Source organism: Erithacus rubecula, assembly GCF_903797595.1.
Source record: "Erithacus rubecula genome assembly, chromosome: 9".
Classification (NCBI taxonomy): Eukaryota; Metazoa; Chordata; class Aves; order Passeriformes; family Muscicapidae; genus Erithacus; species Erithacus rubecula.
In genome coordinates, this window is record NC_136660.1 from 14,795,073 (window position 1) to 14,808,263 (window position 13,191).

Consider the following 13,191-nt stretch of genomic DNA (forward strand, 5'->3'; position numbering starts at 1 on the left):
TTGCTGAGTTAGACTGGCAGCAGTAAAGCTTTTGAAACAGCCTGAAGAGCAGGGGCTGCAGCAGGTTGTGACTCATGGGGAGGGGGCAGTGTATGTTGTGGAGGGATGTCTCATGAAGAGATTTACAAAATTCTTCTCTGAGTGCTGTAGCAAGGCAGATTCTGAGTTTATCTCAAGTTTGAAGCCAAGGACTATGTCTGTAGTGGATGGCTGGGGTGCTTGCTCCTTCCCCTTCCTGAATGCCCATGCAGTTGTATTTCACGTTGGTTGACAGTGCTGGTTTTGGTCAAACTGTGGGATCTTCCACAGGCAAGAACCTAAGGAAATGGTTAGCATTCTCTCTGAATGGTGAAAACACCCAATATGTCTTTATCTGTGCCTTTGTAGGCAAAGAATGGCGTGTTAGGCTTGAGCATGCTTAGTCTGCTTGCATCATTAATTGTGACAGAGATCACTCTCACCTATAGCAGTGAGCCTGTGCTGATTCACTGATTTGACCTCCTTTGACTCGAAGTTCCTGGAAAGCTGCAGGTGCTGTGAGAGCCCAAGCTCCCCACTTCCTCTTAATGTGCACATAGCTGTGCTGCTGGTTTGCTTGAGAAGATGTACAGTAGGTGATACTCAGGGTATGCATTGCTGTTGAAAACAAGTGGATAGGAATTCTCTTTCCCTTACCAAGTCCACCTGCTGGATAATTCAAAGAAAAAATTTGGACAGGTTGTTAGGTGATAGAATGAAAAATACACATGTGAATAGAAAAGGCAGCTTTGAGTGACACCAAATGTAGAATGTGCAATGTCAAAGGTGCACACTATGATTTTTTAAAAAAGAAAAAAGATTCCTCTCTTCTAGGTATTTTAATAGCTTTTTGCTTTTGCCACTTGTTGTATACATACTAATATCTGCCTTCAGTTAGATTATCTTTGCAAGGTAAGTACAAGGTAATGAAATGCAGAAAAAGAATAAATTGCCTTGGCCCACTCTTCAGGGTGCTCATTTGAGATACAAATAGAATTACTTAAACCACCTTGACTTCTACTCTGTGGTGTTCAAAGTCCAGTTTCTGCATTGCTTGAACAGAAAAGTGGAGACTGTACTAAGTTTATATAGGTTGTTCATTTCAATTTGTTTGTTTTGGTTTTCCAGTTCAGTAATGCCAGTGGGTTCAGAGATACTAGTGTGTGTAAATAGAGCTTGTGACCAACTGTGTGGACTTCAGGTTGTCTTTAAGATCTGTGAGTATGTGTACTGTTAGGGGTCATATTACATTTTTACTCATGGAGTTGTTTGTTTCTGGGAAGTTGTGAGAGCATGGGAAAAGTCTGCTACAAGGTGCTAATGTTAGTGGTTTTGCTGGAGGAAAGGCTTTCAGAAAATATGTTTGCTAGCATTTGTTGAAAGAAATCTTGTATTTGTTTATTGTGTCATGTTGGCACTTGAGCCTCCTCCTTCTGTCTGTAGCTGAAGGCAAGCAATGAGGATTTTGCTGCTGTCTTGTTTCCCTAGCTTTCGGTGGCTGAGAAAAGTGGAGCTTGACTCTTTCATCTTCACATGCTGTCTCCAGACGTGTCTTCCCCTCAGTGACTTTGTGACTCTTGCACAGCTGCTGCAGCAGAGATTCTGGGAGTGCTCTTTGGGTGTGAGAGCCCCTCTGCCCTTGCACTTTGGACATGGTGGCACTGGGATCATTCTGCACTGAGAGGCTGGAGAGCAGACTGGCTTTCAGAAATGTCACCTACAATGGCTGTGCTGCTACAGATTTATTAATTTTAGCTGGCCTTTGAAAGGGCAATGTAAAAACACTGAAATGGAAATGAGGGAGGGAGGGGTCATTATATGCTTATTTTCTTTGCACTTTTCCTTAGGCATCTGCTCTTAGCTCTTGTCAGAAAGGATATACTGAATCAGTGAGTGCCTCTGGTCTTTCCTAAGGCCTGGGATGATTTTTTATGTTTGTTTCCACTAATTCTGCAGATGGGGAAGTGGTGTCAGTCTGACCATTGCTGGCATCCCTGTTTAAGGTGGTGGTGTAATGTGGCATACTGAACTCTGCTATCCTGTTGCAAATGTTAAGACATCTCAGTTGTTCTGTAGTACAGTCTTGCTGGAGAAAATAAGAGAATATGGGGAAATATCTGTCTCTTGAAGTGCAGGATTAGAGAACTATCTCCCTTTTGCTGCGAGTGTTTCAAAGATGAGGTTTAAATTGAAACAAGCATGAAGGAACCTGAAGGTTCAGACCAGTCTCACACTACAAAATGCATTTGATGTAAATTCGATTTCTGTCTTGAAGCAACTCAAATGATATCTTAGCAGCTGGCACCAATTGACTATCTCCCGGAATTGGAATGATGACAGCAATCAAACTGAATTTATTGCTTAGAGTTTGATTCTTCTTCCGGACTCTTCCCGTTCTCAGAAATGTAATCCAGAATGTGTTCCCACAGGAATGATAGTTGCAAGCCTCCTTTAACAGCAAGGACAGAGCATGGTCCTAATGCAGGATGAGGATGTGATGCTGCAGTATTGAGCAGCCAGATTGTATATTCCAGATGAGAATAGGAAGATTATGTGTTTGTAAAGGGAGGAGCACTGGTTTTTACTTCATGACATAGATTCTTATCACAGAGCTGATTCACATCTAAGTGTTAGTTTTCTTGATGATTCTTTTTACTGCTTTAGGAAAGAATCTGCCTTTTCACTGAAGTGGCTAAAATTTAGGCTGCTAAAAGTTATCACCTCTGGTCCTTTTTCTTTTTCCTTTCTTAAGGCAGGTGTGCTAAATAAAGAGGGAGTTTTAGCCACAAAACATCAGTATAACTGCAGTTTGGTAAAGTAAGCCAGTAAATGCTGCAGTAGATGTAGTCCTTTGCACAGGGAACCATTTTGAAACACTGTTGTGTTTCTAATCATTGTAGAAGAAAGTATGGTAGAATTAAGTTTTTACACCTTGCTTTCTGAAAGGTGTGAAATTAATCACTTTTACTGATAAATCTTTATTTTTGTCAATAATTGTTTTATCCAGTATTTCAATTAGTTTTTAATGCTGACTTCTACTTCCTCATGCCAGTAGAGGGAATAACCTGAAATAAGTGTGCTTTTGCTCACATTTATTCCTAGAGCAATAAATTTCAGTGTTCCTTGGGCAGGTGGAGGGAATGGGATTCATGATGGGCACTTTTCTTTCAGATTCCCTGACAAGTGATCCTTTGTGGAGCTTGTGGCAAAGCTGTGGCTGGAGAGTGTGTTCAGATGGCAGCTGCCCACAGCTGATACAGAATCTCTCTGTGCACCTCTTGGGGCATCACAGCTCTGTCTGAAGCTGGGAGGGTCTCATGCTGTGCTGCCAGTGCAGGGTGGCAGTGCTGGCACCTGACACCCAACCAGCTTCTCCTGCTCTCTGGCTCGGGTTTGGGACTCAGGCTCCCTGCCTGCTTGGGACTGATCTCCTTTTTGGGTTTGTGGTAGGTGGTGTTCTCCAGGCTCTGCCTCTCACAAGCATACATAGCTCCATGCAGACAGATCTCCCTGTGCTTCCCTGGCAGCCTCTTCTCACACAGCTTCCTAACAGGATGATTAGGCACAGTGAACTTTTTCTTAATCTTTTTTGTTCTTGTTGTTGTTACGTAAATGTTCTCACTGGGCAGCTCGAGACTACTGGGATTTATAGATATCCTCTACCCTGTCTGTGTCTGAAAATGTTCTCCAGGTGTCAGGTGCCCTTGGAGGAGAAAGACCTGGTGAGGATGAACCTCTTGCAAAGCAGCCATGTGTGTAGTGGCTAGAGTAGTAAACTGGGAACTATTTCCCTGGAGAAAAATGGAGCCCAGAAATTAGGTCTCATGTTATTCTTCCATCTCTGCCACTGCACCTTATTTCAGGATATCAGACAGAACTGGTCAAATAATAAAATAATTTTCTTAGCAAAGAGTGAGAATTATGCATCAGTATAAAACCAGTTATATTCCACATTCGGCTGGAGATTGGCAGGTGTTTGTGAAGTAAAGTTATCTGCTTCTAGAATTTTATTTCTGTTTGGTACACCTTTCTTTAGCATCCAGCTATCCTGAGTGTCTGCTGAAGTTTGATGCATTGTGGAAAATCAGGACAAACTACGATGGTTTTGGTCTGCTGTCTGCTGTACTCGGGCAGGGTTGTTGTTTTAACCTTCCCAGTTAGAGTTCCTTACAGCAGTGACTTCACTGATAGTGCACAGCCATTCCAATCCATCCTTTGTGCATGAAGAGTCCTGCCTCAGTGAGGGGACTGCATGGTTGTGTAAAGTGGAGCAGTTTCATTTTTATAGGTCCTTAACTCTTACAAATTATGCTAACACAGCCATTCTTGTTTTCTATTTAAGTAAATCCCTAGTCAAATCAAAACCATCTCAGAGAAATCCCAGTTCTTTTAAAAGGAATTTTCTCTTCAGATTCTAAAGAAATCCAGTAGTAACATCACTAGAATGACAGTGCTGTTTTCAGAGCAATAAATATGTTAAGAGATACTTGGGTTAAATGTAGGTTTACATGCTGGACAGAGATACAAAAATCATATTATATAAAGGGCTGATAAAGATAAATGGATATTCACACTTCAGTTTGTGTATTAAACATGAGTACGTTTTCTCTTATTTTTAAACACCATCTTCTTAAGCATTTATATCTTAAGTTTTGCTACAAAAGAGATACATAGACTGCACTTTCCTGTCTGTGTAGATACTCATTGCTTCAGACTGCAGATAGAATAATTTCCCAAATAGCAAGATTCCTTTCTTTTTTTTTTTTTTTTGGCTGGAAAATAGTGAATGAATATTGGATGAGTGTTTGTAATATCCTGTACTTAAGTTTTAAGCATCAGCTATTGTTCAGGGCTAGACAGCTCTGTAACGTAGCAGGAAAAGAGCTTTATGAAATCCAATATTTGGAAGCAGGAGGCAGATGAATTCAGACTTGGAACAGCAGTGCCGAATTTTAACAGGAAGGATAGCTAATATTTGGAGTAATTTCTGTGGGTGTATGACTTTATTTATCAATTAAAGTCTTGAGTATGAACCCTTATGTTTTCAAAAGGATATACTTTGTTTTAGGCAAATTATGGAAATTACTGGTTGGATTTCACAGGCTTGTGGAAGGTGGGAAATAGACCAAATGTCCCAGGCCTAGAATCCTGTAAGGTAGGTCAGATGTTTTGTTGTACTCCTGTTAGCTACGAGTTACAGTTCTACTGTGCATTGGAATAAACATCTCCACTCCACAAATGACTTGCAGAAATAAGTTTTATCTTAGGGCAGAGGGAGGAGAAATTATTTCTTTGCAAGCTCTTGGTAAGTAAGGGATCTTTTCACTGTTATTTTAATATCGTTAAGATTGTTTTGCATTTTAAAGTTCAGAGAGACCCTGTATGAGAAAAGTGTTGGACTCAGAAAAGTTTGGACATTTTGTCTCCTACTGGGCATAAAGCTTTGTTAGACCAGAGTAAAGTAGAAAATTGAGGTTCTGTTTTTATTTCTTATGCATTTAGGTACCAGGTTTTTCTCCACAAGTACCAAGTTTACTCTGTGGGTTGAATGTTTACATGGTGCCTAAGGCCACCGGGTGATGAAGACCTTTGGGGATGGGGTGGGGGAGCGATTATCAGGTCACTGGTTGGGCTGTGCTCTGGTGCTGCCTGGAGCAGGAGCTGTGACCCTGCAGGAGCAGGAGCTGTGACCCTGCAGGATCGGGAACTGTGACCCTGCAGGATCGGGAGCTGTGACCCTGCAGGATCGGGAGCTGTGACCCTGTAGGAGCAGGAGCTGTGACCCTGCAGGAGCAGGAGCTGTGACCCTGTAGGAGCAGGAGCTGTGACCCTGTAGGAGCAGGAGCTGTGACCCTGCAGGATCGGGGGCTGTGACCCTGCAGGATCGGGAGCTGTGACCCTGCAGGAGCAGGAGCTGTGACCCTGCAGGATCGGGAGCTGTGACCCTGCAGGATCGGGAGCTGTGACCCTGCAGGATCGGTAGCTGTGGTTCTGCAGGATCAGGAGCTGTGACCCTGCAGGATCGGGAGCTGTGACCCTGCAGGATCGGGAGCTGTGACCCTGCAGGATCGGTAGCTGTGGTTCTGCAGGATCGGGAGCTGTGACCCTGCAGGATCGGGAGCTGTGGTTCTGCAGGATCAGGAGCTGTGACCCTGCAGGATCGGGAGCTGTGACCCTGCAGGATCGGGAGCTGTGGTTCTGCAGGATCAGGAGCTGTGACCCTGTAGGAGCAGGAGCTGTGACCCTGCAGGATCAGGAGCTGTGATCCTGTAGGACTCGCTGCAGGAAACCCGCCCAGCCTGACCTTTCGCTGCTCTCGGTTGTGGCGGCTGACTGCTGCGGGCTGCTGCTCCTGGGGCTGCAATGTGCTTTTTCTCTGGGAGTTGTGCTTGAGTTGGCCTGTTTTGTTGCCCTGGAGACAGAAGAGTGTGGTATGCTTTCCCCCCGACCAGAAATAGTTTCCTGTACCTTGTGACCGGAGTGCTGTACTCCTCCTCTGGTCTCCAGCCAGGCTGTGTGGTGCTGGAGGGATGGGGTGTGGGGTGGTGACCTCTTGTCACAAGTTCTGGTGTGGCTGCTGCCCATGAACACTAGCTGCCCTGCCAGCTCCCCTCCCTCTGCACCATGGTGTAGGATTTCAGGGGAGCAATTGCTCTTGATTTACATCTCCCATGGCATTTTGATGGTTATGTCATTTTGTTTGAGCCTTGCTCCTGTCAGCTGTCTGTCCTGACTGTCAGGACTTGGTAGCTGAGTAGCACGTGGTAAGCTCTTGCTTCTTCTTCCCCCTTTGCTCAGCTGTTTTTGCTGTCTGCTTCTCTGTGTCCTTGTACTTGGGAACAGATTCTCAGCAAGTATATCTGTGCACGAGGGCAACGTGATCCGGGTGGATGAAGGTTCCCCTTCTGTTGGAGTTCAAGTAGAGCTGGGAGGGAAAGTGGGGAATTTGCAGGGCCCAAACATGCAAGCAGGCTGGGGATAGTTTGTCTTAAACTCTTGTCCTGCTGTGAGAATCTATCCTGAGTGCAGAGTGTGCAGCACTGTCTGGTACTTTGCAACTGTGTTTTGCACAACTTCATTTGTGAGAGATGCTGCTAAAAGGGAAGCAAATACACCCCCGCCCCTCCCAACCAATGCAGGTGAGGAAGCGCTTGCACTGCACCAAGGCTTTGGGAGCATGGAAGCTCTCCAGGCTTTCTTGCTGCCTTGTATTTTATTGGAGAGTGGTTCTGGCTCAGAACTCTAAAATATATGTAACAACAATAATTTCCAGGACTGAGAAGGAAGGAGAGATGAAAGGAGTAATTTACCTTCCCCCATCCCTGAACAATAGCAGATGAGGATGTAAGCATATCTCAGCTCTATAAAGTATTAATTGGGACATTTTCTGTAGTTCAGCAGTGGAGAAGAAGACAGGAATTGTGCAATGCCCTGAGCTTCTATTCCCAGCCTGGGAGAGAAAAGTGTTCTGTGCTGAGATTTGGCTCAGTCTTGGTCTTCTACTCATAGGGAAGAGAACAACTGCCAAAAGCCTCCTTTACAGAGAGAAGGGAAGATGATGCAGAGACCAAGGAGCTGAACAGGCAATTTCCAGGCAGAGTAGTGCAGTGCAGCTTTGTTGAAGTGGGTCTCTAGTGCGATTCCTATAATCAAAGGATGCTGCATTCCTACCAGTCATCTGCTGAGTAGTCCAACCAGCCAAGGGTCCTGCTTACTCCTATGAAGGTCTGTGTGTGACAGGGATGCAGAGTCACACCTGTGCTGATGATCTGCTGGAGAGGAAATGTCAAGAGTGAGCAGGGTCTGCTGCTTCCCATTGCTATGTTCTTTAGACGGCTGGAATGAGAAGTCCAAGGACTGGATGTTCTTACTTGTCTTGTTCTAAGCATCTGCATCCACAGAAGTCTGGATTTTAGCAGCTGCCAGGGCTGTCTAAAAGATTTTGTCTCCCTCAGTTCCTTTCAGTCAATCTATGTTTGTCCAGTGTGAACATTTCACAGGAGAAGATGGGGTTATTGTAGTGTAAATTCAGGAGTCGACCACTGCTGTAGTGAAAAGTGTCCATGGCTAAAAAAACCCCCAGTACTGGGCTGAGAAAGGCAGAGTTGCTCTAACTCTTTCTCCTTTCCTTGTACTCACACATGGGAAGAAAAACCATTTTTTAGTCTCCTCGATATTTTTCTTTAATCCAGATGAATGTCGTGCCTGAACTGATGTTGCCTTTGGGCTGGAATAAGCATACTTAGCATTTGAGCAGAACTTCTTGCCTGGAGATTTCTAAATGCATGATCAGCATTTCACCAGCGTGTCTGTCCATGGGTACTGAAGTATGGTTACCTTTTCAGTTCACTGAAGCTGGCAGAGTTCCCTACTTTATGTGATGGCTGAGCACTAGCAGGAGCTGTATATTTCTCCCTCCTACACTGCCCTTCTTTCACAGTTTCTTTGGAGTGGAAACAGTTCCTTTTCCCATTTCATGTGTGTTATTTTTTCTGGGACTTACCCTCCAACTCTCCAGCCTTGGAGAAAGGATACCTCCCAGAAGGGGTCACACTGGAAGTGGCTTTGCATATTTGAGAAGCTGATGGAAGAGCAGTGCCTTTCATTCTGCAGCTACTCACTTTGAATCAAAGGATGCAATGCCATTTTGGTGCTGGCTCTGTAGTGGGAGCAGCAGTGCTTGTGCAGCCTCAGCTGCAAAGCCCTCACCTGGAATGCCTGCGAAGTTTTGGGAGACCAAAACATGTTCCAGCAGTTCTCAGCCTTTGGGATATCTGTTGGGTCACTGTGCTCCTCTCTCTGTTAAATATGAGCAAGAGCATAATTCAGAGATGTGGTGCCTAACACCTTGTTTCTTATTCTCTTTCAGATCACCAGAAACTGGAACGTGAAGCTCGAATTTGCCGACTTCTAAAGCATCCAAATATTGGTAAACTTCCTTTGGCTCAGAGGGATGGGGGTGAGACAGGAGTAGGAATGTGTCTCAGCTAGCATGCTGTAGGAGAACAGATGTATTCTGGATGTTCACAACAGCTGATCAAAGTTGCCTGTTGAAATCACCTCAGTAGTTTATCTCTCTGACAAATTCTGCATCCAGCCCTGTCCCATTCCTTAGCATCCCAGCCTGAAGAGTTCACCAAAGAGTGCCATGTTCCTGCTGCTCACCCCTGCAGAGCTGTCCCTGCTCTTTGGGTGATGCATAGCTCTTGTCTGCTCATCTGACATTCTGCAATGGGAATGAGGTGTTGTGTTTGTTTTCCCCACATCCATCTTCTGTTTGTTCTCCTTGGCCTTTAGTGATGTGTCTGTTTAAATGCTGTATTCAGAGACGTGCCCAAAGTTAAAAAGGGGTGGGCTAATACTTCAGCTCCTCTCATTGCAGTGGCCATTTACTCTGAAAACAAATTGCCCATATTGGAGGGGGGAAAAAGAGTACTGGAGCAAAGGGAATGGTTTGTCTAAAAATATAGAGAAAGGAAAAATAAGGCCCAACATTAAAAAAAACCTACCTTATTTACTGAAATGTAGAGAGAGGGGATGGATTTTATCTAGTTCCAAAGCACTATGGAAGCTTGGACCATTAATAATCCCCTATTTTAGCTTTTTAAAATAAATAAAGCCTCTGGGATCCTAGCTACAATCTGATTTCAGCTAATTTATTTAAGAAAACATTAAGAAATACCAAACTGCCACTTTAACCAAACCACAGTTAAATATCCATTCCTGGGCAGACTATGATGTATTACTTAGTATTACTTTTGCATAACTCAGTCAGTGAAGATAATACTTTAAGGCCATCTCTCTCCTCTTCTGACTTTCATCTTTATAATTATTTGCTCCTGGTCTCTGAAGGCCTGGGAGAGGAAAGGTGCCTTAGAGCATACCCCATGGACTGGCACCTGAACTCTATTCCCTGCATGATGAACAAGCAATTTCTACAGTCTCAGGACTTCACATAATGCAAAGTTCCTTAGCAGCAGCTTTTAATCAGAAAGAGCTTTCTTTGTCTGGGTGTAGTTGTGGTGTAGGTATGGCTTGGGAGGACCAGGGGCCACCTTCTACAGTAACTAGCCAGTAAATTTATTGCTTGGCATTATTCAGACTAAAACTCTAGTTATTTCACTTCATTTGTCCTGTAAGTCTTGCTATACTTAGTTTAGAAGGTGATGTCACTTTATATTTTGACCTTAACTTCACTTCCATCATCTTTCTTTTTATATTTATTTCCAAAACTCTTACAGAGTTAATCCTACACACAACAAAACCATTCTTATAAGTAAACATCATGGATAGAGAAATGTATGACATTCCTGGTTCAGTTCTACAGTTGTAATGCATGACAGTGTTTGTCTCCTGTTGTGGTTAGGAAAAGACAGTTTGGGGGAATGTCAGTGGGCCTTGCATTTTCTACAGACAATTTCTTGTCTTCCTAGAAAGAACAGTTTGTCTTTTAAGAAAAGGAACTAATCATTGTCAACTCAGTGAGTGCTTACAAATAAAAATAAGGGAATTAATTTTTATCCCTACAACACAAAATCAAAGTGCATTGAATAAAACCTCAAGAAGTCATATGGTTCATTCAGCAGTCCTGTGAAAATCTTTCATACCTGGCTGGTTCCAGGCATGTTTGTACTTAAAAACCTTTAATCCTATCACAGCCCCTGGTGGCAGTCTTTCAAATGTTTCATTTTTCTGTCAGTTAAACATTAAAACATAATTTGCCTTTCTCTTAGCTTCTTTCTAATTCTATCCCGAGTATCTGTTGAGAGTAGTTTTTCTTTCTTGTAACAATCTTTTACATATTTGAAGACTGTTATCATGTCTCTTTTTAGTCTTTTTCTTCAGACTAAACAAACCCAGTTCTTTCAATCTTTTCTCATACGTCATGTTTTCTAGACCTCCAGTCCTTTTTTTATTCCCTTTTTCCCCCTCCTTCTTTTCTGGACTCTTTCCAGTTGCTTCATATCTTTCTAGAAATGTGATGCCCAAAACTGGACATGACTGAGGTCATGTCAGTGCTGTCCAGAGTAGAAAGAATTGCTTCACCTGTCCCACCAAAGATGATTGTTTTGTACATCAACCTTTGAAGCTTTTCATTTAAATATATTGTTGATGCACATTTGTTTGTTGACATATTATTGGTCCAGGCTATTTTCTGCACAATTTCTGGCAAGCTAATAATTTTTTTCCATCTTATATAAATGAGGATCCCTATTGAACTGTATATTACCTTTGTCTTTATTAAAAGAGACACTAAGAAATCCAGTCTGTGGGTTCCTCCCTCCACATTTGTCAAAACCATTTTGATTTATCTTCTGATAAAAGGGTTGCAGCTCCCACAGTAATGTGGTCTTTAATAACAATGCCATATACTGCATTATGTAGATAGTTAATAACACTATTTAATACTGTTGGACTCCAGTCAAACTCTTGATGATATCACTTGATACATTGTTCCAGTGTGACAGTGATCAATTTTGAGTATTTTTTCAATGAGTTGTGTACACTGTTGTCAGCTAGTTTTGAATACACGTTTTTTTCTTAATTGCTTGTGGAAAGAGCATGTAAGATGCTGTCAGAAGCCTTGCTGAAGTCCAGATGCTACATGCATTGCTGCTTCCATGTTCCTTGGACTTGTTATGTTGTCATAGAAGAGAAACATGTTGTTTTGATAGAGTGGGGTTTTTTCCTCGAAATGTGTATTAGCACTTAGTAATCACCTAGTTACTGGCATTCCATGTTGTAAACTCTTCTGGGTGAGTACTTGGTGTGTTGCCTCAGTGTGAGCTATGTGAGTAACACTGCACAAACCGTGAAGAATTCTGCAGCTTTTGCACTTGCTTTCAATTTCAAGTTTTGTTGTCATTGTTTTTGTTGTGAACTGTGTTGCAACACAGTTGCCTTCTTCTAGAGGGACTCAGCCTGTAGTGAGTCTGGGAGAGAAGTCTGAAAGTTACAACTCTGTGTGGCAGATTGCTTTTCTCTCTTGCCTGTACCTAGGATATAAAGCAAGCCTGTTGTTGAATTTGTGGTCTTGTGCATTTACTACTCTGATAAAATAAAGATTTCTCTAGATACAAAGTAGTAGTGATATTTCCATTTGCTGTTGCTTTATTTTTTTTTTTTAATGACTGCTTTCTGAGTTATCCTAACATGCCTTCATCAAATTTCAGCTCTAATTACAGGCTTTGTCTTTGTAGTTGGGTGTTTGGCTTGTCTTTAGATGCACATTATGGCCAAGGTAGTCAGAGTGGAGTGATCCTTCTAAAAGCTTGGTGTTACAATACGGGTTTTTTGGTCTGGACAAAATTGATGCAATTTTCTTCTGATTTCTGACTTATGGTATGAATGATATGGAATGTGTCATTATAGCTGGTCAGACTGCAGTAGAGGAAAGATTCTTTCCCTTAATTTCAGTTTGTTCTTTCTCTTTTTGATAACTTCTAGAGAACTTTGTATTCTGGCCCAGAGAGCCGTTTGCCAGCCATGGTCATCAAATACAGCAGAATTGGACAGAGATCAGGCAGAGATCTGAGAGAAGGCACCCATTACTGAGGATATGGGTGTGTAAAAGAGGCAGGAGGCAACATCAGTAAAACCCCACTGTCCATAAAGAGATAAAGTGCCTGTGGAAGTTGGCAAGAGTTATGGCTCTGTTGCAAATTCCTCTTCTGAAACAACTTAGTGCTCCAGTGATTCACTTACATATAGATCTTGTGCCATTAGACATGGATGTATTTGTGAACATGAAGAAGAGAAGTATACAGCTACTTCCCCCTTAATCCCTGTTTTGCTGGAATGAGACAGATTTCTGTAAGAACACTCACAGCCCTGACCCTTCATTTGCAGATGCTTTGCTGGTTATGCCACTGAAACCAGTGCAATTGCTAAGATCAGAGCTGAACTTACAATGTCTTGAATAACAACTCCTGCTTACAGGAACAGCTCTTTTGTTCTTCTGCTTAGTTGAAAACTTTAGTCAGTCTGAAAATCTGAATTTGATTTTTAAGTCCTGTAGTAGATCACTACAGATACTGTCTTGTGCATTAATTTTTCCCCCATGCTTCCTGCTGCCCATCAAATGTTTAAAGCAGTGACAGAGCTAGGAAACCTAGAATCTTCCTGCAGGTTTGTTCAGTGCAGATATGAAGTTCAGAAAGCAGTTAAACGTGA

The 13,191-nt window shown here is 42.7% G+C and overlaps 1 protein-coding gene across 2 annotated transcripts in view; it reads left to right on the forward strand.

The window, feature by feature from the left end:
* Window positions 1–13,191, forward strand: part of CAMK2G (calcium/calmodulin dependent protein kinase II gamma) — a 118,829-nt gene that overhangs the window by 44,552 nt on the left and 61,086 nt on the right. For both annotated transcript variants that reach the window (XM_079313200.1, XM_079313201.1), the window contains exon 3: window positions 8,888–8,947. In XM_079313200.1, the coding sequence (XP_079169326.1) occupies window positions 8,888–8,947 (60 nt within the window). The remainder of the gene's footprint in view (window positions 1–8,887; window positions 8,948–13,191) is intronic.